This window comes from Meriones unguiculatus, chromosome 4 (genome assembly GCF_030254825.1).
Source record: "Meriones unguiculatus strain TT.TT164.6M chromosome 4, Bangor_MerUng_6.1, whole genome shotgun sequence".
NCBI classification, from domain to species: domain Eukaryota; kingdom Metazoa; phylum Chordata; class Mammalia; order Rodentia; family Muridae; genus Meriones; species Meriones unguiculatus.
The window spans coordinates 126,190,215-126,216,933 of NC_083352.1; the positions used below are offsets into that span (position 1 = coordinate 126,190,215).

Here is a 26,719-nt window from a genome sequence, read left to right on the forward strand (position 1 = left end):
TTCCTTATCTGTAAAGATGATGGTGGGTGCCATCATTATGGGATTGTTATAATTAACCACCCCCTGGCTTTATGAGCCATGGTCTGGCCTTGAACTCTTTGTAGCCAAGGGGAACTTTGAACTGATCGTCCTGTGCTGAGAGTAGTCATGCACCAGCATGCTCAATCTTGCTTTTCTTGCTAGTTCTCATCATGTAGCCTGGAACTTGCTATGTAGACCAGGCTTATCTCAGCTGCCTCCACACGCATGGGATGGCAGGCATGCACTACACAGGGAGAGAATCAAGAGTTTCTAGAACACTGGCACAGTCTGGCCACATGCTAACCTGGCAAGTATGGAGTATGGGATCTCTTGCTGGAGATGGTCTTAGCCCTTAGAGCCTCCTCCTCCCGGAACCAGGAGAAACCAAGGCATAGACAGCAGCTTCCAAGGAATCCACGCCCACCCCAGGGTGAGCCTGGCACCAGGCCCGCTTGAGGCCCTGCCCAACCACCCACCCCACCTCCCAGTATGCAGGCCCAATGTGTGCCCGGCCTGGTGCCATTTTTCCATGGGGCTCAGGCAGTGGCGGTTCACATCTGGAGTCTAGACTCAGAGGCTCTGCCGGCCGGGCCTACCGCCCAGGCTGGGCCCCGCTGCCCGCTGTTTGCTCAGCTGAAGCTGGTTAATTGGAACTGGAGTGGCCTCTGTGGCTGGCTGGCCAGGCAGGCCCTGATCGGTGCTGCAAGGTCTGTGGAACATCTGGCCGGGCCAGGACAGTCATTAGGTGGCAGGCGCCCGGCGCCACTGCCACCTCAGCCTCTGCTGGGGGTCGGCAGTGACTCAATGAAGTCTTTGTGGGCTGTGGGCTGTAGAGCCAACCACAGTGTGTGCCTGGGCTGCCTGCCCCATCTGCCACCCTCAGAGGGGCTTTGTTCCAGGACCACACGGCCTCCCCCTAAAGGCAGTACAATGCTGCAAAGATCCAAGAAGCCCCTTAAGAGACCCTCTGGCTGAAGAAGCCTTTCAGGTTTTCATCTCCATAGAATTTTAGACCCACAAGTTGGGGTGGCTGACTCAGAGGGGCCCAGCAAACCAGCCGCAGTGACTTGGTCCTAGAAGAGAACAGCACAGTGCTTAGTATACTGCACTGGAATCAACTGCATGAGGTCACATCACTGTGTGAGGGTGAGGCGCCCCATTTCCTCCTCTGTACAGTGAGGCTAACAATACACACAGCGTCGCTCCGTAAGTGGTGAGCAGAACCCTCTATCAACACCCTTGGCCTACATCTGAACCCAGGGAGACTTGACCTATTCTCACTGCCCAGGCTCTTGACATGCTTTGTTCTCTGGCCACCTTCGAACCTGTTATTTTCAACCCTGGACCGGGAAGGTCAGGGGCTGGGAACTAGAAACCTGCCTCACAGGTCATGGCCATTCTCGGGTCTCAGTTTTCCCACTTGGGCAGGCAGACAAGGGAGGAGCTGCCCCCTCCTTGTCTTTTGGGGACTCTCCTGAAGGAAGGTCAGGGGTGTTGGGATCTCCAGCTCCTGACCCTGAATGACCTCTCGTATTCTCTGGGGACTGCTCCCTTCCCAGTGCAGGTTTTCTGAAGATCTGGGCTTTATTTTGGGAAGTGGGCAGAATGGAAGAGATGTCCCTTTGAGCTCCAGCCAGATGGACAGCAAGGCCAGGAAGAGCTGTCTGTCTATAGTTAGAGGTTGCTTTCCTGAGGCACGTTGCCCTGTGATAACTCTTCATCTCTTCATGCCAAGATCAGTGGGGGCACAGCAAGCAATTGCCCACAACTGTCACTGTCCCCAAGCGTTTGGAAGAGAGTAGCAAGGAAAATCCCTGGCTGGAGAAGGCTTAACAGGCACCCTCTTCTGGCCTGGTAACGGGATGGGCACCCAAGAAGAGGTTTGCAGAGACCTAGTGGGTTTAGCACAAGACACTAGGTAAAGTTGCTGAGAACCCTCCAGGAGCACAGTGGCCGGGTGGCCATGGATGAGTGTTTAATGTGAGGCAAAGTCAGTCCACAATACAAAAATCCAAAAGCCACATTCAGTTCCCACCTGGCTCCTGGGAAAAGAAGCAGCAGCGGGTTTGCTTTGCCTGCAGAGGATGAGAAGGAGCAGGGGAAGCCAGAGAAAGGGGAGAGGGAAGCAGGCGGCAGAGGCCTGCTCCCCGTCCTGGAGCCACCTTCGCCTCCTGCCGGTGTCCTCTGTCTGTGTCATCCCCTGCCTGTGTGGTCTGGCCCTCAAAGGTCAGGCAGTGCTGCCTCATTTCTCCTTCTTCTCTAGATTCTTCACTGCTGGCGCCTCTGCTGACCCCTCTTTGGATTCAGTCGCGACTGCCGGATCTTTAGGGTTTGACTCCTCGTAGCTGACCGGAAAACAAAGGAGCACACTTGGAGGACGCTGAGGGCAGAGTCTTTGCTGTCCCCTCTCCTTGCAGTTCCAGGGAATGACAGGATCACTGTGTCTCAGGCCTAGCCTCTGCCAGTATCTCGCCCCAACCCTCTGTGTGTCCTCATGGGCACCCTGCTTGGCTTCTCCTATGCCCCATGCTGCCAAGGGGCTTCAGGGGCAGCGGTGAACGGGAAAGGCTGGCTTGGACTTGGGTGGATCAACTTTAAGCTTTTTGAACCTTCTGCTGGACAGCAGAAGGGAGTGGTGGGGATGAAACTCTGGGAGACAAGCTGTCTCCTGGGGGCACATGGCAGAGTTCCCAGCTCTGCCCTGTGCGGGGACTGTTCTGGTGCGCAGCACAGTGCCACTCTTTAGGGTGGACATGCTAGCTCTTATCAGGGGTTCTGCTTACTGAGCAATGTGCCCATTCAAGCACAATGCATAGTTCCTGGCTGGTTAGGCTGGCAGCAGGTGCCTGCTTGACGAATAAAGGAGCACAGAGGAGAAGGTGGTGTGTCTAGAGTCACACACATAAGCAAGCAGTCTAGGCATCAGCTACAGTCTGACAGGGCTGCTCGTGCCCATCTCACATGACTCGCCATTGCAGGGGGGTGCCCCAAGGTTATGAGCTATCTGCTTGCCTTAGGGCCGGGCATCAAGTGCTGATGGCTGTGAAGAGCGACCTCCTGCCACCAGCCCCAGTGACACGTGCTGACTTTACACTAGGGCTGGAATGTCTGCCCTACCTTAGGCCCAGAACAGTGGGGGAGTGGGCAGGTAGGCACCCGCTGGGCATTACATAGCGCTGGGATTCTGTGGGCGCCGGCGACGAGGGCCAGCTAGCTTCTGCTGCATGGAGTCGGCCAGGCTGGCAGGGGAGCCCGAGACTGTGGGAAAGTGAGTGAGCCTCGGTGTATGAGGCAGGATTACGGCCGAGGACTCGTAGCTGTGTAAGAGACAGACAGAGAAGATAGAACAAGGAGATAGAGAGGAGCAGATCAGGGAAGGACAGAGACGTCCTTCCCAAAGCGTAGGCAGCACCACTGTCTTGGTTACCCGGCCTGCACTTACACTCTGCTGTGTGTGAAGCAGCCTGCATTGTTTTGAGGGAAGACGCGCTGCTGCAAAGTGCACCACGCAGACAACAGAGGAGGGTGTGGTACGCTGGGTTGAGCGTGCTGCCAAACCAGTGTCTTTAACATATGCTGTTCTGCAACACACCAAGTGTCAGGGTGTAGCTCGGCAGGAGAGCATGTGCTTAGCCTAAGGGAGGCCCTGGGTTTGAACCTTGGCCTCTAGCACAGTGCCACACAGGAAAAGCACTGAAGTACAGAGAAGATGCTGGAGAATGACACCTGTCAGTGTCCATGTCTCTGAAGGTCTGTAAGAACTGGTCTCTCCAGTAGGCCAGGATGACAGCCTCCCTTCTCACAGGTGTGTGTGTGTGTGTGTGTGTGTGTGTGTGCGCACGCTCTCAGTGTATGCATGTGAATGTAAAGGTCAGAGGTTGATCCTGTCTTCCTCTGTAACTCTACACCTCAAGTTCTGAGACAGGGTCTTTTATTGAAGCCACAGCTCACCAGCTAGATCGGCTGTCCAGTGAACTCCAAGATCTGTATGTCTGTCCTTACCCAAAGCCAGGGTTAAAGCCACTCTACCACCGCCCCCCCCCAGGGTGCTGGGTATCCGGTTTCATGCTTGTGCTGCAGGCACTTTCATAACTGAGCCATCTCCTTAGTTTGTTTTTAAAAAAATCTATTTGTGCGAGCCATGGTGCTTGTGAGGAGGTCAGAGGACGACTTGTGGAGGCTGATGCTCCTGTTCTACCGTGTAGATTTTGGGGATTAAGCTTAGGTTTTAGGTTTGGCAGCAAGCAACGCCACCCTGTGAGCCACCTTACTTAGCCACTTGAAAAACAGTATTTCTATTCACATGCATTGGTGTTTTGCCTGAATGAGAGTGTGGACTCCTCTAGAATTACAGACTGCTGTGATCTGTGATGTGGGTGCTGGAAGCGAACCTGGGTCCTCTGGAAAAGCAGCCAGTGTTCTTAACTGCTGGGCCATCTGTCCAGCTCCTCACTTATCCTTTTTTTTTTTTTTTTTAAATTTAACTTTATTTTATATGCATTAGTGTGAAGGTGTCAGATCCCTTGGAATTGGCATTACAGACAGTTGTGAGCTGCCATGTGGGCGCTGGGAATTAAACCCGGCTCCTTTGAAAAAGCAGATAGTGCTCTTAACCACTGAGCCATCTCTCCAGCCCATTATCTTTTTTTAAAAAATTAACCTTAATTTCTTTTTATGTGAGTGTTTTGCCTGCCTTTATATATGTGTACCTGGTGCCTGCATTAGAAAGAATAGTGTGGTGGATCCCCTGGAGTTTAGATGGTTGTGAGCGGCCATGTGGATAGAACCAAAGCCAGATCCTAGAAGGACAAGTACTCTCGACTGCTGAGCCATCTCCCTGGTCTCTTTTGAAACATTATTATTATTATTATTATTATTATTGGTTTTCTGAGACAGGGTTTCAGAGCCTTGTAACAGTGTAACAGAGCCCTGCTCTCCTGGACTCCCTTTGTAGACCAGGCTGGCCTTGAACTCAAGAGATCTGCCTGCCTCTGTCTGAGTACTGGGATTACAGGCATGTGCCACCATGCTCAGCTTTTGGAAAAATATTTAACTGTTCAATTTTTATTTATTAATTTTGAGATAGGATCTTACTATGTAACTCTGGCTGGGCTGGAACTCACAGATAATGCTAGGATCAAGGGCATGCACAACCATGCTGGGATTAAGGTCATATACCACGGTGTTTTGTTTTGTTTTCTTTTAACAAAGTTTGACTTGTTCTATTTCTGATCTGGTGACCTGGGCCAGTTCAGCCCTTCTCAGGCAACCTGGTGGTCCCCAGCTCCCGGCAGGTCACCATATTGATGGCCGATTAGCATAGCCCAGTACAGTCCAGAACTCCTGGACTCAAGCAAAAGCAATCCTCCTGTCTCAGCCTCTCAAGCAGCTGGGACTACAGGCATGTGCCACCTTGCCTGGCTGAAACAAGGTTTTATTTTGCCACTCAAGCTGCTAGCCCGAAGCTCGCACAGTGCAGGCTGGTCTTGAAATCAGTGATCCTTCTGCCTTAGTCTTCCAAGTACAAGTATTAGGGCATGAGGTACCTACCACGAGGCACAGGCTCAGCTCCGAATATTAAAAAAATAAGTTTTTTGTTGTTCTGTTTTTGAGACAGGGCTTCACTTTGTAGCACTGGCTGTCCTGCCATTGACTCTGTGACTAGGCCGGCCTCAGAGATCCACCTGCCCCTGCCTCCTGAGTGCTGGGATTAAGGGTGTATGCTGCTACTGCTCAGCAAAATAATTCATTTTTATACCCAGCTGTGTGCAGAGTATCCAAACATTCTCTCTTCATTCTTCACAGCAGGCATTTTACTGACTGAGTTCTCTTCCTAGTCTGCTTTCAAAAAATACTGTGGTGGTTTGATGAAGAATGGCCCCCACAGGCTTATATATTTGAATGCGTAGTTTTCAGGGAGTGGCACTGTTTGGAAAGAATTAGGTGTAGTCCTGTTGGAGGGAGTGTGTCACAGGAGGTAGACGATGCAGTTCAAAAGTCCATGCCCGCCCACTGTCTCTCGAACTCAGCCTGCAGACCAGGATGTAGCTCTCAGCGCCTGCTCTGGCACCATGCTCCCTGCCATGATGAAGATGGACTAAGCCTCTGAAAGCAAGCAAGCCCCCAATTAAATGCTTTCTTTCCTAAAAATTGCCTTGGTGATGGTGTCTCTTCATAGCAATAGGCTCGTGACTAAGTCAAATACGTATTTATTCGTGTGTGTGTGTGTGTGTGTGTGTGTGTGTGTGTGTGTGATGATGCTTTCGAGGTCAGAAGATAACTTAGGGGATTTGGCGAGCACAGCAGTGTGTGTGTAGGCACTGAGTACGAGTGCCCATGGAGGTTTCAGGTCCCATCTAGGGACGGTGTGAGCTGCCCAGCGTGGGTGCTGGGAACCAAATTAGAGTCCTCCCAGAGAAAGCAGACACTCTTAACTGGGGAGGCAATGCTCTAGCACCAGAATGGAATTTAGAACCATGTAAATGTACACTATTCAAGAATGAAGCAGCGAATTAGTTTTTCCAAAGGGGAGTGGCAGGGAAAGAAAACAAAGCAAAAGATCAGGTTGAAAATGGGATTGAGGACAGAAGAAAGACTGTTTGCTTTCTTGCTTTTCCCTAAGGTCCTTCTGGGTATCATGGGGCTTACACAGAAGAGCACTAAGGGAAACCAGGTCTCCGTGAGGGGAAGGAGGCTCCTCTGCCCTGGCTGGGTGCTGAGAACTCAAACCGCTGAGGATACAGGGGACTGGTCTGGAAGTCTCTCCAAGCATGGGTGCACAGAGGGAGGCATGGGAGGTGCTGACCTCAAGGATCAGCTGCCATGCCAGAAGACGGGGCTGGGCGGGCTTCCAATGGGCAGGCCAAGCCAGGAGCTGGGGATTCCAGGCAGCACAGACGTGGGGAAGGGTGAGTCATCTGTTGCCCTGAGGCAGCCAGGTGCACAGGAGGCCCTGGCAGGCACCTGGGGGACAACTTGAGGCCAAGCGGGTGGAGTTGGGTGAAGGCCCCCGAGTGGGCAGCTTTAATAGTAGCTGGCAGCTATTTCTAGGTCTCTGGCAGACAGGGTTGGTGGTGCCTGGGAGCAGACACCTGCTGGGAGTCATGCAGGCCCTGGCGTGGGGGTTGGGCTGTGCCAAGGTGTGGCAGATAGGGCAGTGGCTGTGGGGAAGAGGGGGTGTGTATGAGAAAAGAGCAGGCTGTAGGTTACGGCTTCAGAGGCAGCTAGGCAGGAATGGACATATGGTTTCTTGCTGAGGGTGCAGCCTCATCCTATTACAGGCAAACTGATGCTGGAGGTGGGGGAAGACATCAAGTCACCGGGCGGCAGAGCTAGCCAGTGACCCACGGCCCTGGACAGTGGGCAGCCTGGAGAGAACCCCCACCAGCCATTCCTTTAAGACACAGGAGGCATGTAGCTGTCCTGCACTAGACCTCCCCTGGCTCCTGGGAAGGTCCCATTGGTGACCACAGGCCAGACACCTCGTCATGGGCAGATGGTGGGAATGCTCCCTTGGAGACAATGCTCATGTGATCTGGCAGGCTGTGTGCAGGTGTGCTAGGGCCCTTCTTAACGTCTGCTCCACCCCGTCTTACCTGAACATTTCTGCCACTTCTCCCTTGGCCAGTGCCACCAGGACAGGAAAGCCGATACATGCAGGGACCAAGTACAAGAGAGCCGGCTAGAAGAAGACAGAAGCTGGTAAGGCAAGGCACCAACTCAGGACCACACCCAGCACCCTAACCCTCTTCTGGACTGGACTGAGGGATAGCTCAGACCCAGGTTTTCAGAGTGAGTCAGTGGCCGAGCCTAAACACGGGGCTAGAGTCGCAGACCAGGGCTGCTTCTCCCTGGGAGAGAAAGCATACACTGTAAGAAATTGGACGTATTGCTCCAAGGCTCTCCAGAAACCTGCCTGGCAGCGTCTGAATCCCAGACACCAGTCCAATGCTGCTACTTCTCAGGCTGGCTTTCTTCCTATGAGCCCGAAGCCTGCAGCCTAGGCTGGGGCATCTGGGAGACACTGCATACGTGGCTGCAGCCAGTGTTAATACAGACTCCTGCTCACTGGTTTTCATACTCATGCTCTGCCCACCCCTTCTCCGACTCCCAAGTCTGCTAAGGCTCCTGGGCTGGAGAGAAAAGGAAGAATCTTCAAGGCACGAGGTTTTTGCTGGTGTTCCAGCCTACCTCCATGGCTGTTATCACCCTCTTTGGGGACAGAGAAAGCTAATATTCTAGAGGAACCAGCCCAGGTCTCAGGTCTAAGAGTTGACTCCAGGATGGAGTCATTCCTGGCCTATTTCCTCTGAAAGGTGGATGTCACACCACTGCTGCTGGATACTCCAAAGCTCCCAGAGATGCCATTGGCCTGAAGGCCCCATGAGATGTAACCCTTGTCACCTCCTCCAGTCTTCACCTGACCTACTTTGCTGTGGCCACAGCCCCAGCCAGTACCTTGGCATGTGTCCTTTGAGCTGCCTCGGTTGCTCTTCCTCCCTCTGCCTAGTTCCTCCTCCCAGACCTTATCTCTGTGGAGAAGCCTCCACTTGCATGGCATCAGGTCCCTGGCAGTGTGGAAGTAACCGTCCTAGGCAGAATGGAATCTCTATCATCTGTTGGGTTGTTGACTTGGAAGGAGCAAGTGTCTGCGTCTGTTTAGTCTGTGTGCCTGGCATCCAGAAGGCCTGGGGGGATGGATGTACTAGTGGCTTCTTAGCCATGCTCATTTAGTTGAGAGGTCTTAGAGATGAATGGGATTAAGAGTAAAGGGACATCATTCTCAGTATAAAGCCAAGCACAAGTCTCTCCCCTGCATCTGAGGATAAGCTTCAAGGGACCATTTCTTGGCCCTGGTCTGGGTGGGCAGTGAACCACAAGACTTTATATTGATCAGTCTACAATCTAGCATAAGACCTGAGCAGCTCTAAAGATGGTGTTCCTGAGGCTCAGAGAAGGGGAATGACTTTTCCAAGGTCACACAGGGTGTGTGAGGCCAAGATGGGATGGGACCTGAAGAGCTGGGCTTCTTTCACTGGCACTGGGTCCTTGCTGTGGACCCAAGTATGAGAAGCAGCTAGAGGTACGCTAAGCCCTAAAAGAACTCATGAGAAACAAGACACAAGAAATGCCATAAGCTTTCAGGTCACAAAACCAGGAACATGGGCAGGGGTCCAACTCAGTGGCAGAGCGCTCAGCTAAGTTAGGCAATGCTGGGGCTGGATTCCCAGCACTGTAGCAGGTGGGGTGGGTGGGGAGGCTAGAGAAAGAATAAAGTGCCCTGAATCTAGAAAGAAAGTCCAAGTCTACAGGAGAACTTGCCACAAAACAAAAAACAACCAATCAAACACACACTTAAAACCAGGCTGGCTGTGGTGGTGGACACCTTTAATCCAAGCATTTGGGAAGCAGAGGTGGGCAGACCTCATGAATGATGGGCTACTCTTACACAGAGAGTTCCAGGCTAGTCAGGGAAATACAATGAGACCCTGTCTCAAACCACCACCAACCAAACCCAACCAAACCACATAGGCCCCTATAAACAGAAAATAACATGAGAAGAAGCAGGAATGGAAGATCAAACTCAAACATTAAAATTTAATTTGTGTGTGTGTTGGGTGGCTTGTGGGAGCGGGGAGAATGCACACTCCTCTCGCAGAAGACCCAAGTTCGGTTCTGTTGGCTCACAACAGCCTGTAACTCCAGCTCTAGGGAATCTGACACCCTCTGCTGGCTTCTGCAGGCACCTACTATCATGTATACAAACCCAACACTTTCATAGTAATAAACTAAAAACAAGTAGATGAGCAAACTGGAGACCTGAAGACGCAGAAAGGGCTGGTAAGGACTCAGAGCTAGGGCCTTCTATAACCCAGTGCATTCTCTTGCCCAAGACAGTCTTGGACAGAATGTAGGACTTGGACTTGGAGAGGATGTAGACTTTACTCTTTCCCTGTGGCCTCAGGTGCATGTGAAAGGTTCCTTAAAGAGAGAGCAACTTTGCTATTATCAGAGGGATACAAGCCTGCCTTCTTTTCTTTCTGCTCAATGCATCTGGGGAACTCTTCAATGAGAGTGTGAAAGAGAAAGAGAGATGTACCGTTCAGGGCAGTGAGCTAGCCGCCAGGGATTTTTGAGGCAGCTTTTCATATATGTAACCCAGGTTCACCTGAATTAGTTGTGTAGCTGAGAACGACTTTGAACTCCTGTTCCTCCTGCTTCTACCGCCTACGTGCTGGGATCATAGGAATGTACCACCATGCCTGGCTGGGAAGTTTTTTTGTTTTTGTTATTTTTTTTTAAAAGCTAAAAGTGGGGGCTGGAGAGATGGCTCAATGGTTAAGAGCACTGAGTTCTCTTCCAAAGGACCCAGGTTTAATTCCCAGCACCCACACGGCAGTTCACAACTGTCTGTAACTTCAAGCTTTGACACCCTCACACAGACATACATGCAGGCAAAACACCAATGCAAATAAAATAAAAAGAAATTAAGAAAATGAAGATAGAGAGGAGGCGGTCTACTACCTGCTCTCCCTGCCCGTTAAGGAACCCGAGGTTACTGACTCTTTCCTGGGTGCATCCCTAAAGTACAAGGTTCTAAAGACCATGCCAGTGCAGAAGCAGACACGGCTGGCCAGCGGACCAGGTTCAAGGCTTTTGTCGCTGTTGGGAACTACAATGGTCATGTTGGTCTTGGTGTTAAGTGCTCCAAGGAGGCAGCCACTGCCATATGAGGAGCCATCATCGTGGCCAAGCTTTCCATCAATCTGATGCAGAAAGGCTACTGGGACACTAGATTGGCAAGCCCACACTGATCCATGCAAGGTGACAGGCTGTTGTGGCCCCTCTGTTTTGGTGCGTCTTATCCCTGCTCCCAGAGGCACTGGCATGGTCTCTGCCCCTGTGCCCAAGACGCTACTGATGATGGCTGGTACTGATGACTGCTACACACCAGCCAGGGGCTGCACTGCCACCCAGGGCAACTTTGTCAAGGCCACCTTTGATGCCACCACCAAGGCCTACGGCTCCCTGACCCCCAACCTCTAGAAACAGACGGTGTTCAACAAGTTTCCTTATCAGGAATTCACTGATCATTTTGTGAAAATCCACACCAGTCTCTCTGTTCAGAGGACACAGGCGCCAGCTGTGGCTACCACACGAGGGTTTTTTTATACAAGAAAAATAAAGTGAATTAAGTCTGTTAAAAAAAAAAAAGGCTAAGTGAACTGAAGGGCACATAGGGGGACTTCTACCTAGCGCAATGCTGGCATGGGACTGTGTCCTCTCGGAGGAGGGGACCCCATTCAACAGCTCTTCCTAGATTCTGGATGCCCTCTTCAAGGGCTTTCAGGAAGATGGCCATCTGGATGAAGGTCAGGAACAGCATAGGCCCAGGCTCAGCCTGGCTAGCTGGATTACCTGGTTAAGTCTGGCCTTCTAGGCCCACACACAACTCTGGGCCCTGTAACCTGCATGAGAGCAAGAGTCTCTCCAGTGAAGGCAAGCCTGCCACCTGGTGGCTGCTGGGGGGAATGGCCCTGGCCTACTCCAACATAGGGAAGGGAGCTGTAGTACAGGCCTTGAAAAGGCCTGTAAGCTTGTTCCTGACCTGGCACTCTACAATCTCTTCACCATGACGCTGTGACATCATGCTCCGATGCCACAGCAGAGGCTGTGAGAAACATAAATAAACGAATGAGGGCCATGCGAGCACTCTGAGCTTCCCTGCTTGTGAGCCACACCCTTAGACCTTTGTGAAGGTTTAGCACAGGCATGATGTTCAACAATCTGATCTTGGGCTGAATTCAAAGGCAGCTCCCAGGTGATGGAACTCTGATGAGGGGAGGGGTGAAAAGCTACAATACAGCAGCCTCCCCTTATCCTTAGGTCCTCAAAAACTGTAGAGTCTGGCATGTTGTGAGTGTGTGCCTTGGCTTCTAATGGTAAGCAGTGTGTAGTGTGTGACACGCTGGATCAAGGAATGGTTCTTGAGGCAGCAAGAGTTCATTTCGGTATTCAGAATGCATGGCACTTAAAACATGGAGTTTTCCACTCAATGTTTCTGGGCTTCAGGCAACTGAACTCACAGAAAGCAACACCGTGCTGAGGGTAGGTTATCTGGGGTACTTCTGAGCACTTCCATTGATCTATCCCATCCTCAAGCCATGCCCCCCCCTTTTTTTTTTTTTTTACTTTTATTAATGAATGAGGAAACTGGAGCATGTGACTTCTGTAACTGGTAACTTGACCTGTGTCCCAGAGAGGAGTCTGGGGGATTCCCATTGAGGCTTCCTCAGCCTCTGCACCTCATGCTGTCCCTGCAGCCTGGGCTTTTTGAGACAGTTTCTCTGTGTAGCCTTAGCTGTCCTGGAACTCACTTTGTAGACCAGGCTGGCCTTGAACTCAAGACCTCTGCCTCCTGGGTGCTGAGATTTAAGAAGTGCGTCAATACCGCCCAGCTTAAATGTGTAATGGGCCTTCCCCCCACCCTCACTCTCACGACGGGGTTTCTCTGTGTAATAGCCCTGGCTATTCTCGAGCTCACAGAGATACACCTACCTCTGCCTTCTGAGTGCTAGGATTAAAGGTGTGTCACTATTGCCTGGCAATGGGTCTGATTTTTACACTGTCCCAGGCCAACCCCTAGCTCTACTATCCTCTCACTGGGTGTGGGTGTGGATGGGTGAGGGCGGGTGGTGCCGAAGCACCAGCTTCCTCGTGAGCTCTCTAGAACTCTCAGGTGCACAGAGCTTGGCATGTCATTGTGTTTGTTGGACAAAAGAGGCAATCCTGCCTGCTCATTCCCTACCTCTCTCTAGACCACTGAGAGCCCAGCCTTCATACATGCTGCTGTCCACTGTGGTGGCTCAGTATCTGGTGCCCACCGTGGAGGGAGGGGGCAGCAGAGCCTTGGTTTTGCTGGGGTGGGCTTAGCTGGTTTTCACCTGGCTGAAGCACTCAATTCTAACTCAACCCTGCTCTTTGTTCACCTATGCTAGCTTGCCTGGAAAACCATCTTCTCCTTCCCAGCCTCTTCGCCCACAGCTGGCATGGCCATGTGACGTACTATGTGCTTATGGGCTACAGGGAGAAGCCAGGTAGGAGAGCTCTGGCAAAATGTCTGCTTTCCTGATGAAGACAGTGGTGTGCTGAAAACGTGCAGCTACAGCCTGGAGCAGCAGCTGCCATAATGCCACCACCAGTCAAAGGCAACAAAAAACATGACTGTTTTGGTGCCACGGCAGGGTGCTGACCTCTGGGCCGATTGCACACGAGCCAGAGCACCTCTTAGTAAGTTCTATACCTTCAGGGAAGTGCTCTGGACACCCGGGAACTGTTCTGCTTACCTGGGCATGTTTGAAGATGTGCATGATGAAGATAGTGAGGCCCAGGCCAAAGATGTAGGCAGTGAAGCTGGTGTAGAAGTAGGTGTGGGTGTTCTTCTTCAAGCTGCAGGGAAGGTGGAAGAAGAGATTAGAACAGGAGTAGTCTTTCTGGGAAGACTGCAGCTGCTATGTATGTGGAGAGGGTCCCTGCTGGAAGCCTGGAGGGACACGTACCTGACCTTCCCTGAGCTATGACTCTTTTGGTAAGTTACCTTTCTTCTTTCATGCCCAATTTATATCTTTGAAAACTGTGAAAGCTCTAAGCCCATTGGCAAATAACAAACGTCATGATATAGAACTGGCTGTAAGATTTTTAGCCAGCATAGAATCTCTTGGGGGAAAAAAAAAAGCCATGTTCTAGGTTATCCCCACAGAATGTAAGTTTGGGGCAAGGCCCAGGAGTCTGCTGGGGACTGAGTCTGGCCCTGCGCATGCTTAGCAAGTGTTCCTCTAAACTCCAGTCTAGACTTATGCTTAGTTTCTATAACAGCCGTGAAGAAACCTGAGAAGGGAGAGCACAGAGAACAGCTAGAGCTGAACACAGTGACTTGAGTGCTGCCTGACAAACGATGGCTGCAGCTGGCTTTCCCCAAAGCCACAGAGGTCAGCCTGTGTTCAGCACTCTCCCCAACCTGGCACAGTCTCTATATGGATATGAGATTGAGGCTCACAAAATCAGACTGGCTGCCAAGGGCAGAGCTACAAGCACCAATCTCAATTAAAAGGATCTTTTGGGGACAAGGTGAGAGAGTGCCTCAAAACTTTAAAATGCAGGTTAAATGAGAATTTTGCAGGCTACATATGGATGGAGGTTCCTTCTCTGGGCTGGAAAATGCTGGGAGAGCCCCAGGACAGGACAGGCCACACCCTACCTTGCTTACCTGATGTCAAAACGAAGCAGCAAGGCAATGAAGATCCCTGAAGAGGAAAAGGCAGGGTTAGAAGGCCTGGGTTGGCATTGGGGTCGGGAGACTAGCCTGGTCCCACACCTCCAGCACCACACCGTATCACAATGGGCCTTCTGCTGATTGTCCACTGACCAGGTGCAGTGTAGATCAAGTGAAGCTACAGCTCTCAGAGCTCAGCCGAGGGGGCAAGAAGGTAGGGAGAATGACACCAGCTGTGACAAATTCCAACAGGGCACCAAACCCGGGCCTGTTCTAATTGAAACATGGACTTCTTGTAAAAGGTGGAATGGGGTGGGACTGGTCTGAAGGGGGCTTCTTCAGAGTGACCCTGGCCAGGGAGAGTGAAAGAATGTTCTGAGGAGCTAGTGAGGCTAGAGAGGAGCAGGAGGAGACATGGCACAGAATGGCCATGGGGCCAGCCAAGGTCTACATTCTGAGGAACACAACACTCTGGAAGAGTTCTGGGCGGGACCACCTGAACAGGTCTAGAAAGAGCCCCACGGCTGCTGCCTGGTTGGAGGTGGAGCAAGGAGCAGAGCACTAGGAGATGCCCCAGAATCCCGAGTCCCTGAGACACAGGCAGCCACCCCAAGTTCCGCATGCCTCACACACCACATCCTTTAGAAACCTCTTCCGTCACTGGCCTCCAGGCTCACAGAGGACACAGACAAAATTCTCCCTGAGGTTGGCCTCTCAAGAGCTGAAGCATTCTGTGTTCCCTGAGTCACACTCCTTACCTCCTTACCCTGTGTCACTAAAAACGGAAATGAGTCCTCCTTAGTGGTGGAGGACTATGAGAGGAGAAATGGGTGGAGAAAGCTGACCAGAGCTGCCTTTTCTAGTGTTTGGAGTTCAGCGCCCCCTGGTGACTAACACCTGTAATAGCTCTCCAACTAAAGCAGGGGCAGGGGTTCTGCTAGTGAACTGAATTAATTACCTGGTAGCTGAGGGGGTTTCATCCCTCTGGGCTGGGTGACTGCTGGAAGATTTGGAGCCTCATATGAATCTGGGAAGGACTAATACAAAAAGGACTGTGTGCACTCCTAAACCCCAGAGCCACATACCAAGGAGACTGGGGAAGCTAGACACTGGGTTTCTGTAAGGCAGTGGTTTTCAACCTATGTGTTGTGACCCTTTTCAAGTCAAATGACCATTTTAACGGGTCACCTAAGACCATCAGAAAAAATACAGATATTTATGATCCATAACAGTAGCAACATTACAGTTACAAAGTAGCAATGAAAATAATTTTATGGTTGGGGGTCACCACAAAATGAGGAATTGTATTAAAGGGTAGCAGCACTAGGAAAGTTGAGAACCGCTGCCATAAGGCATTTTGGAGCTGGGATTCCATCATTTTCTTAAAAAACCCTGCTGTCTGTGTCTGGGGTTACTGAAGTTATAGGCATGTAACATCATGTCCTACTACAGGGTTCATATCTCTCCTATGTTACCTGGGAAGCAAGTCCCTGCTGACTTTGGTGTTGTACACCATGGGATACTTGGAGTGGGTGGGGCATGCCAAGCCAATCTCTCGGACAAGTTGCTCCATTTCTCTGAACCTGTTTCCTTAACCTGGACTGCAGAAGTTCCCTCTGTCCCCTGGAGTTGATGGGAGCAGCAATAAAGACACAACACCCACCCACTACAGTGCTTGGCGAGTGGCAGGTGCTGTCACCGTCTTTCTCCTGTTGCTACTGTCCTAGAAACAGTTCTTACAGTGAAGGCCTGTATGTGTGTGTGGTCTGCAGATGAACCCAGGGCCCTGTACTCTTAAGCTATCCCACTGAGCCACGTTCCTGTCCTCTTGTTCCGCCAGACAGCCCCACTGATGGGAACGGTGTGGATTTCTATCAGTCCTTTGAAAGAACTAAGAGCTAGACAGATCCCTGACACGCAGACAGGAAGATGGGGTCAGGGATAAAGATGCACACTTCCAGCTTCCTCACCCCCCTGATCTGAGAAAAAGGCCTGGCAGGCTTTTTTTCCCAGCAGCAGGGTTCCCCCTTCCGGCCAACCAGTCTTGGTTGGCCAGCTGTGTTCAAGGCCATTCTGAGCATACTCACCGGAAGCTGCTTATGGCCTCCTCTTTAAGTCCAAACGTATGGGAAAGCCACCTGTCCCCTGCCACCAAACATGGGAAAGTCTGCAGAATCCTCCTGGCCTTGCCCATTCCTAATAGGTAAGGCTAGCTGCCCGCCTCATCGTAACCCCCTAACCCAGCCACCTTCTCCACCCCTCCACCACAACCCTCTCCTAGCAATCACCTGGAATGACAATGTCTCCAAGTCCCAGCATGGCAAAGTTGTCAGCTTCAAGGCCCTTCTCCAGCAGATCCTGGGGGAACACCACTGCAGGGAGAGGCAGGGGTGAGATGGGAAGGCCAGAGCGAGCCCTGTTTACTCTGGCTGCCAGCCTCCATCCCCGCGAAGGAGAGCTCACACACATTTGTTTCGAGTGTACAGGGGGATGACAGGGTGCCCACAGGATGAAATGGCAGCTCTAACAGCAAGGAGGACTCTAGGATCATCTAGTTAAAGGTTTCACTCACCATTATTTCTTCTGCATTGCTATGAGGAAGAAGCCCTAAGCTGACTTCACCCCAACAGCTTTCTGCCACAAGCCAGTGCTGCAATGATTCTAGAGACCATCAAGCATCTCTCAAGGTCACCCACTCTCACCCACCATACCCAGTTTGGTCCTTGAGCCTGGCAATCTCAGGTTACTCTAGGGCTGAGACTCTATGGTAACCTGCATTCCTCATCTACCATGCTGAAGCATGGTAGTTGTTTTTGAGACAGGGTTTCTCTGTGTAGCCTTGGCTGTCCTAGAATTGCTTTGTAGACCAAGCTGGCCTCCAACTCAGAGTGGTGCACCTGCCTCTGTCTCCCTGAGTGCTGGAATTAAAGGTGTGCACCACTGAGTTGGGTTTGGTCTTGAGTTTTCACTCCTCTCAAGTACCAGGATTACATGTGTGGCACCATGCTCGGCCAAAAATCCCAGTGTTTTTATTTTTCTATCTTTTTGGGGCACTGGAGATTGAATCCAGGTCCTCATGCATGGTAGGTGACTTCACTACTGGCTACACCTACAGCCGCAGGACCTGGCCAAGGAAAAAGCAAGGAAGCTTCAAGGTGGATTTGGAGGCAGAGGGGAGGGAGCACTCCGTGAGGAAAGAGAAATACTGGTCCCTTCTGGACATGTCTGGATGAGTAGTCAGTGCTAGAGCTGTGGCTCCTCTCCAGGGACCTTGGAAAGGTGAGCTAAAGGACAGGTAACAAATATGTTTAGAGTGGTGGGTTGGGAGGGCAGAAATAACCTTGGTTTCGGTGATTCCACTGAATAGCATTAACCCATCCCGAACTGTTCTACCCAGGCTTACTGTAGTCTGAGGTAACAATTTTCTTCTTGTTTATTCAGGCCCTGCAATCCCAGCACTTTGGAGGTAGAAGCAGAAGGACCAAAGGCTCAAAGCCACCTTTCGCTATACAGTGAGTTCCAGGATGACTTTGGCTACCCGAAATCTATCTCAACCGACACCCAAACAAACAAACAAGCAAGCAAGCAAGCAAACAAACAGACAATAACTCAACTGTCCTTGAAAGACACTGGTATTTGAGTTTTTGTTTTTGGGTGGGTGGGTGGGTGGGAGGGGTTGAGATAGGGTTTCTCTGTGTAGCCCTGGCTGTCCAGGAAACTTCACTCTGTATAACAGGCTGGCCTTGAACTCAACAGATCTGCCTGTCTCTGCTTCCCAAGTGCTAGGATTAAAGGCGTGCCCTGCCTCCCACAGCTGGATTTTCTAATACTTTCATAAACAATGGTTATTCTAAAAAACAAAACCAAGGTGTGGTGAGAATTGGTAGTGGAGAGCACCCAGAGAACCTGGTAGTCAGGTAACAACGGGGTCCTAGTCAACATGGCCGTCCCTACCCCTGGAAAGCCGCTGCAAGCCCTATAATGGACTGTTAAGCACCTCTCCTCTAGGTTTAATCTCATTCCTATACATTTCATGCCACACCAAATCACGACTAAGTGGACCGAGGCCAGGGTCTGTGAGGAAGGCTGAGATCAAGAACATAGACAGATGACTCAATGATGAGGAAATAAAGAGAAGTCCTGACACCAATGATGTGACACCAGAGATGACAGGGTAGAGAGGATGCAGGGCTGTGGGAGGTGATCACTTACATTTTATTGGTGCCTCAAAGGACTTGGCCACAGTCACCATCACGTTGGTGCCGAATACCTGGAAGGAGAAGACAGGAGTCTAAAGGGAGGTGGGTGGGTAAGAAAAGGCTGTCCCTAGGCTTCTAGATGCAGTGTTGTCTGAGGTGTAAGAAAGCCGAACAGGGAACTGGGAGAGCTGACCTGACATTGAGTTGAGGTGGTCACTCATGTGGTTCCAGGAAAAGAAAATGTGATGGTGTCTGAGAAAGACCCTAACTGGCCCAAGCCAGGCAGCCTGTTATTCAAGCTTCTATCCCCCTTAAGAGACAAAGACCCCACTGGGCAGTGGTGGCATGTGCCTTTAATTCTAGCACTCGTGAGGCAGAGGGAAGAACCCTGAGTTCGAGGTCAGTGTGGTCTACAGAGCAAGATCTAAGTCAGCCAGGGCTACAAAGGGAAACACTGTCTTGAAAAACCAGAGAGGGGAAGGGCAGGCAGACAGAGTCCCTAGGCAGCCTTTCTTCAAAGACAGGTCTTCTGGAGCCAGGGAAAGGATGTTCAATGCAGGCAACTCTTAGATCCCTTAGCAGTGCCTTAGAAAGTGAGCCTGCAGCCAGAGCACAGCTAACCTCGGTCCTCCTTGCCGGGCCATTCACCAGCAGCCAACACTCCTGTCCAAATGTCCCCAGGTCTCAGCTGATTTTCCCTAGACACACAGGATTAAGCAGTACCCCTGTAAGGACCACCTGAAGGTATCTGAAGGCAATGGGTACACTGGGCTTTGGTAGGAGATTTGGTCCTCTGGATTTATAGATGGACCAAAAACAGACCTGCTCTGGGGTACCAACTTCCATTAGACTGCCACGTGGACCAGAGATGCAGAGAAGCTGGGAGGCTGAGGAGGAGCCTCAGAGCTGGGCATCACATCCCTGCCTGACTCACCCAGAAGATGTCATAGATGAAGAGTCCGCCAAGCAGGATGCAGCCAGTGCTCACGTTGTTCAGGTGCAGAAGCTCTACCCCATTAAGGGAGAAGGCCAGGCCAAACAGGTTGTTGGCAATCCAGTGCTGAAGAAAGTTGGGAGTGAGACTAGCTCGCTGTGCCCCATCCTGCCCCGTCACCCCAACCTCCCCTTCTGCTCAGGCCCTGACTACTTACCTTCCTCAGCAGGTACCAGACACCAACGATGCTGCTTAGGCCCAGGCACACCAGGTCCTTGGTGTCAAACTCATAGTTGATGATCTCTGGGCAAAGAGGCCAGGTAAGTCCACTCCCCAGAGTGAGACTGTCCCCCCAACCTGTCAGCCCCTGGATGGGAAAGGGCATGGCTGCCGGCATGGCCACACAGGCCATGGGCTCAGCCTCGGCTCAATCAGACTGGCAGGGGTATTAGGCTGGAGAGAGATCACTGGAGCCATCTCCAACCCTCTTAATTTTCTAAAGGGGGTGGGGGCATAGGCCCAGATAAAATGCAGGGTGTTGGAGACATAAGCTCTGCCACCTGACGCTGGGTGATCGTGGGGAGGTAGCCCCTCTTAGAGTTTGTTTCCTTATCTGTAAATGGTCAACAGCACCTTCCTCAGGGGGCTGCTGTGAGGAGTAAGTCTGTTCTTACAATGCCCTCATCACAGTGCCCAGATCACAGTGGGTTCCCAATTAACGCTACTCCTAGCAAGTTCAAAATTTTAGGAAATCAAGGGGACTGCTGGTGACCCTTCACAAGCAAGGGAGAAGGAAAGACAGAGATGTGGAAAGAGGCAAGAGGGAATCTCCAAGGCTGCTCTAGTTGCGAGTACCTTGGTAGAGACCCTGATGTCAGGCCTGCTCTGTAGGCTTCCAAATTTCCTAATAAGGAAGCCCAGAGAGGTGGTGGAGCCTTCCCCAGGCCACATCGAGCGGCCACTTCTGTCAGATTCCAAAGTGCAGCAAGCGGTTGCTTGTTAGCCACTTTCTGCTCTCTCCTGTGGTTACAACACCCCATTTTTGTTTTTTAAAGGTATCTGTTGAATTTATTCATAACCACAGAGGCATTGCCTTCATGACATCACATGCGGACACAAACACAGATACAACACAATATTTATATTTAGCTCAAGTGTATTGCGTCTAAGGCTCACTTATATGTCTTCATGTGCCACAGCCCGTCATTTAGGTAATGGATATTTTCAATGCCAATCCCCTTGTTGACCTTCTCAATGTCTGCAGCAGCCATCTTCATGACTCCGACACACAAGGCATGCTCTTTCCCTTCTGCCATGACAGCCACTATTGTATCTACTGCAGCTTCGTAGAGCTTCGCTCCAGGAGACGTCAAACCCGGACACATGATATTTGCACCACTAAGCACAAATTTGATGGCTCCTTTGTCGACCTGCTGGTGTGGCAGGATAAACGGGTATTTGTGAAGTAATCTTAGCGTTGGATAAAAAGGTCCTTTTCTCTGCCTGAAAAACAGCAGTTCTCCGTTGACTGTAAGAATTTCCATGTGTTCATGGCATCTCACTATTTTGACGGGATCTTTCTTTGGCATGATTTGATTAAGCCATGGTTCCATACCTGGAAACTGTTCAGTCAGTTGGCTCTTAATACCCTTAATAACGGAAGTTTTCAGTTGGATGCAGTTGGAAACGCTCTCCTTCTCGTCAAATTTCTTGAACATGATCTTGGTGAAGGGGCGCCGACAGGAAGAGCTGAGGCGAAGCGCGGAAAACCGAGGGTCCCACCGAGCTGTGGTATACAGGAAAGATCGCACTGGCGTCCTAGCCGGCCGTTGTCGCTAACCGGAAGGTGGTCCGACAGATTGTGCTTTACGGCTGCGCAAAATTCGATTACTTCCGCTTCCCTGACGCCCACGTGGTTGCCCCACCAGCTCTTCTCTGGCTTAGGATGGCAGAAAGGGCGGGGCTCAGGCGGAAGATGCGTCAGTGTATCGGTATCTAGGAATGGACAGTCACTCGGGTTTGGACTGGACATGCGCACTGCGCCGCGGAACTGGCCAATAGGAATGTTCCTGTCCTCCCTCCGGCTACACAGTGGTTGCCGCTCTCGACCACTAGTTGCCGCAGCAGACCTCCCTCCAGGGTCCCCTGAGTGGAGCTTGAGGTAGATGAGGCTTCAAACCCCAAAGGGTCGATAAAACAAAAACAAAAACAAACAAACAAAAAACAGGCTTAGCCTTAAAAAAAAAATCCAATAATCATTTATTTGGCAGATGTACTTGACGTAGAGACGAATCATCACATCACCTTTTCCGGGGACAAGCCAGAATGTACTTGGCAACCAGGAGAGGACAGAATACATTCCACAGGCTATTCATTTCATGTGTGAGAATTATGTTCCATTTGGTCCAAGCCATAGTTTTAACTCGTCACCATGTTTGTCTCTATATGATAACTAACACATCTTCATAGTTTTCCTTTTCAAACAATCACTTAACAGCTGCCACAGATTTTACTGAGGCAGGCACTGTGATGAATGCTTTCTGCTTACTCCTTAACTGGAGAAGGTATCAGATTTTTTTGTTTTTTTTTTTAATTTTTACAGATGGGTAACAAACCTCCATAAAAAACACCCAGTACTCAGAAATAATGAAATTACTCTGATTCTTAAGTCTGGGTAGTGGCAGAGCTGGAATATGAACCAGGGCAAAGAGACTTGCGTTTCTCCTTTATCATTTGTTTCTTTGCAGAACCCAGTATTGGATAAATAAGAGAAGAGGGGAAACACACCCCCGGAGGAAGCAGGCAGCACTGACCTTCCTTGTTTTCCCCAGAGCCCTGTGTGAAGAGCAGCTGATACTGGCGATTTGGGAAGTTGGCTGGAAAAAACTTATTCATGAAGGGGCTGGAAAGAAAGACAAAGCAGGTCGGCAAACAGAGCCCACAAACATAACAGCTCTAATAGTCCCCACTGATACCTATCTGTGGCTGTTACCCTGGACACCTTTTAAAGTACCCTCATAGGTACGTGTTCCTGTTCCCTAACTACAGATCTGCAGTCTACCAAGAGGATGACTTTGCCAGGGTTGCACATGAAGCCAGGATCTGAGCTGAGTTACAAACTGAGGTTTCCGAACTCCTAGTAATTTCATTTACTTATTGGCAAAGTGGACACAAGAAGATCTGGTATGAAAAATTTGGGGGAAGAGTCAGAATTTCCAAGTCTGGCCCACGTGCCTTCTGTTAGTCAGCTTCTGGTCAAGAAATGTCCTCAGACTTGATCTATCAAGTCATATGCTACTGATCTGATGACAGAACTGGGCTTTTACGAATGTAGTTGAAATCCACCAGCCAGATGAATCGCAGCCCCTAGGGTAGGAACAGCCTCATTTTCACGCCTACTATGAGGTTTCCATGGTTCAGGGCTAGCTAAACTTTAAAAACATTGTTCCCGAGCATGCCCCATATTCTGGCCAGGCTGGGAACAAAGATGTTCTTTCACAGATTACATTAGAGCAAGACTGGCAAACCAAGGCCTCTTGGTTGTGGGTATGACCGTACTGCAGTCCTGTGGGGGCCTCATTAAAGGTAGTCTCTCCGCGCTTTGGTCTCCTTACCTGAGTGTGAGGCTAAGCTTAGTGCCTGTCTCAAAGAGGTGTGTGAGGATGAAATAAAGCAGGAAAGATGCCCAGCTCAGGGCTGGCCCGTAGCAGGATGTTTAAGAACTGTGAATGTGTGTCATAGAAGACAACCCAGATTGGCTTCCCAACTAAAAAGTAAACCAAGGTAGGCCTGGAAACATCTAGGTCACAATGGCATGGATAGAGAGGTCTTTTTTTTTTTTTTTCAAATCTGGTGGCTTAGAGAATATGAAATTTCAGAGCTATCTCTGGGCAAGTTTTCCACTTATCAAGCAACCAATCCCTTGCAGCCTCAGGCTGTGTGAAGTGACTGATGATGAATGGCATCATAGGCAGAGAAGTGGCAGGCACATGGCTGGACTATGGAGTGGGCATCCACAGAAGGGCTCTGACGAAATGGAAGGCAGAAGCAGCTGGGGGCTCAGTTCGATGATTCTCTTTTGGGTGAGGGTGAGCCTGCAGTGATGTGCAGATACAGGCAGAGGCAGAAAGTGACTTGAGAAGCTGAAGCACATACCCTGCCTAGCCTCTTAACCAAGTAGACTGGAGACATGCTTTCTAGGTTCAAGTCCTATCTCTACCTCTTCTTAGAGGTATGACCTTGGGGAAGTTACTCAACTGCTCCGTGTAACTCTTTCTAAATCTGAACATTATCATACTTTTCTCAAAAGTTTATTGTTTAAGATGGGGTCTCACTCTATAGCTCAGGTCAGCCTCAAACTTGCAATGATCCTCCTGCTTTGTCTCCCAAGTGCTGGAATTATAGAACAATCCAAGTCTGATACTCTCAAGGATTACTAAGAGAATTAAACTAATGTTTGGTATCCCATGAGTTCAACTGCAGATTCCACTTCAAGTGCGCAATGTCTGGACTGATTTCTGCACATGTGCTGTACCAATGAACTATACATACACATCCTTCGGAGCCAGAGTCTCACTAGGCTACCTAGGCTGGCCTCCAGTTTTTGCTCTTCCTGTCTCATCCCTAACATTTGGGATGACAGGCAAGCATTGAGAAAAAGGATCTGCTTTTCCTCACCACAAAAGATGACTCATGTGATGCAACTGGTCTGAGTCTGTGAACTTGAGGGGCGGGCCCTGTCTCATCCTCATCGCCCCATGCCAGGCATAGTGGTGTATTTTGCTAGCCAACTCTTTGAATGCACTCTACTGTGGGCAGAGCGCTTTTCTGACCCTCCACGGTTCCTAAGAGACTTCCAGTTCACTGCTTCCTGCTGAGAAACATTCTAGTGGTCCCCTTCTCCTTTGGGGTAGATGGTGAGGGTTAATGAAACTGGCGATATGCTCTTGTTCTCCTGAGGGGGAAGTCTAGGGCCTTCTTTCTGTGGGCCACTTGAGGGGGGCAGGAGCTGAGCCACAGGTGATAAAAACAGGCCAAGGCTGCATTGGCAGAATGTGTTTCTGGCTGGGTTGTAGTTCTGGTGATTGTACTGGGTAAAGGAGGGATGTGACAGCCCCTCCTCCCACCTGCAATACTATGAGCTGTGGTCTGTTCTGAGAGGTCTGAGATAGGCAGTGGGAAGCAGCAGAGGTAGTTAGAGAAGTGCAGCCTGGGCCAGCACAGCCTGGAATATGGCTCTAACAAGTCTTTAGCAGGTATTTCAGAGAGAGCTGTGGAGAGGTGAGTCTGTTCCCTCCAAATTCTCCCTTCCTCTTAACTTCTGCCAAAGCAACAAAAAATTCTAGCACTGGGGGCAGACAGACCTGGGATCAAGTCCCACTGCTTTTATCAGCTGTGAACGCTGCTAGCCATAATGACTCTTTTGAACCTCAACTTCCCTGTTTCAACCTTCAGACCTTATGGTGCAAAGCCAGAGGAAGGTCTGACTTGTGGCTATAAACAGCTCACGGAAACTCTTAACACTGTAGCTTTCATAACCAAAAGATCTGAGAAAACACAACTCTAGTAAGAGTTTAATTTTTGGATCAACATTCTTTAAAAAAAAATTTTTTTTTTTTTTTTAAATTATACCCCCCTGCAATAAAATTGCTTTTGTTGGTTTTTTGATGCCTCAGCCTCCCAAGTTCCTGGGCCCTCTACATGGGTGCCATGGCAGATTACGAATGCTCTGGATTTTATTAAAATGATTCGTGGCTGGGGATGTGGCTCAATGCTAGAACATATGACTAGCATATGGGAGATCCTTGGTTCAATTCCTAACACCAAAAGAAAAACAACAACAACAAAAAACCCAAAAAAACAAAAAACAAAACTCAGGGCCAGGCTGTAGCTAGGTAGAAGAGACGTGCTAGGAATTTACAAGGCCCTGACTTCAACACCCAACACAGAAAAACAAAAAACCAGTTTCTATCTAGCAAGTTTTACTATGTACCATTTACTTGTTTTGAGACTATCTCCTATAACTCAATTGAGTTTTAACTAGCTGTGTAAGCTGTGTAACCGTGAGCTCCAGCCAGCTCCTCCTGCCTCTGTATCCCAAATCCTAGGATCAGAAGCCTGAGCCAACACAGTAAGCTTCCATGTGCCCTTTCTTTCCTTTCTTTCTTTCTTTCTTTCTTTCTTTCTTTCTTTCTTTCTTTCTTTCTCTCTCTCTCTCTCTCTCTCTCTCTCTCTCTCTCTCTCTCTCTCTTTCTTTCTTTTTGAAATAGCGTCTCTCTCACAGTGTAGCCTTGGTATTGAACTGTGTAGAACAGGCTGACCTTGAACTCAGAAACTTGCCTATCTCTGCCTCCTGAGTGCTGGGTTTGAAGATGTGTGGTGCTGGGCTGGAGAGACGGCTCAGGGGTTAAGAGCTCTGTTTACTCTTCGAGAAGTCCTGAGTTCAATTTCCAGAAACCACATGGTGGCTCACAACCATCTACAATGAGGTCTGGTGCCCTCTTCTGGCATGCCAGTGTACATGCAGACAGAAAATTATACACATAATAAATAAATAAATCTTAAAAAAATAAATAAAAGTGTGTGGTGCCACCTGGCTTCCCATGTAGTTAACTGTTAACTTTTGTTTGTAGTGCTAGGATCAAGCACAGGCCAAGTGGTCTACCATTAATCTTCCAGGGTTCATTTTCTGCTGATAGTATCTACCACCAACATTCATGAATTGGTTGGAGGGTAGAGAGACAACTGGTTAACTTGAGACATGTGAAGCATAGCTGTTTGTGGGCAGTTGGTGCAGGGCTCCTGGGATACTGTGAAAAAACCAATTCTCCAAGTGGTGCTTTTAGAGTTCGTTCTTACTGTGTGGTGAGGCTAGGCTGGGAGAAGAGCTAGGTCTCCAACCTGCAGACACTGGGATGGGACTGGCTAGACTTGGAGTAGTCCTCATCAGCATGGAAAAGAAGGAGACCGGAAGTTTCAGACCCCAAGTTTCAAAGTGAAGGCTCCTATCCTTTCCTTGGGTCTTCCTGAGTGCTGGACCTGCTATTCTTGCTTGCTAAATCCAAGTCATCCAGATTCTCTGAGAAGTGCCACAGTACTTCCAATGCAGCTAGAACAAGATTTTACATGTGAAGATGGTGCTGGATTTAGTAGAAAGGGCATACCTCAGGTCCCAGCTAGTTAACGCTGGGCCAGTCCTGAGCTGTGTGCCTGGCAAGGTTCAAGGCATGTTGCAGACAGCAGCCCATTTGATGCTTCCTGGCTGTATACGCTCTCTGTCTATGGAGTGGAGGA

The 26,719-nt window shown here is 50.1% G+C and overlaps 2 protein-coding genes across 4 annotated transcripts in view; both read right to left on the minus strand.

Moving 5' to 3' along the window:
* Window positions 1-1,974: 1,974 nt before the first annotated feature.
* Window positions 1,975-26,719, minus strand: part of Hm13 (histocompatibility minor 13) — a 39,331-nt gene continuing 14,586 nt past the window's right edge. Inside the window, exons 4-13 of one of the 3 annotated variants that reach the window (XM_021663234.2) lie at window positions 22,240-22,328; window positions 19,644-19,729; window positions 19,427-19,552; window positions 18,506-18,563; window positions 16,582-16,665; window positions 14,288-14,324; window positions 13,368-13,470; window positions 7,617-7,702; window positions 3,192-3,338; window positions 1,975-2,366 (exon numbers count right to left, since the gene is read on the minus strand). In XM_021663234.2, coding sequence (XP_021518909.1) covers window positions 2,264-2,366; window positions 3,192-3,338; window positions 7,617-7,702; window positions 13,368-13,470; window positions 14,288-14,324; window positions 16,582-16,665; window positions 18,506-18,563; window positions 19,427-19,552; window positions 19,644-19,729; window positions 22,240-22,328 — 919 coding nt within the window. In that variant the 3' untranslated portion in view covers window positions 1,975-2,263. Of the gene's footprint in view, window positions 2,367-3,138; window positions 3,339-7,616; window positions 7,703-13,367; window positions 13,471-14,287; window positions 14,325-16,581; window positions 16,666-18,505; window positions 18,564-19,426; window positions 19,553-19,643; window positions 19,730-22,239; window positions 22,329-26,719 lie in introns of all 3 variants that reach the window. The other 2 variants (XM_060383070.1, XM_021663233.2) reach the window with 2 other exon arrangements.
* On the minus strand, window positions 19,652-22,233 carry Mcts2 (MCTS family member 2). Its single transcript, XM_021663235.2, has one exon. The coding sequence runs from the start codon at window positions 21,142-21,144 to the stop codon at window positions 20,599-20,601; it is 546 nt and encodes a 181-aa protein (XP_021518910.1). The 5' UTR covers window positions 21,145-22,233; the 3' UTR covers window positions 19,652-20,598.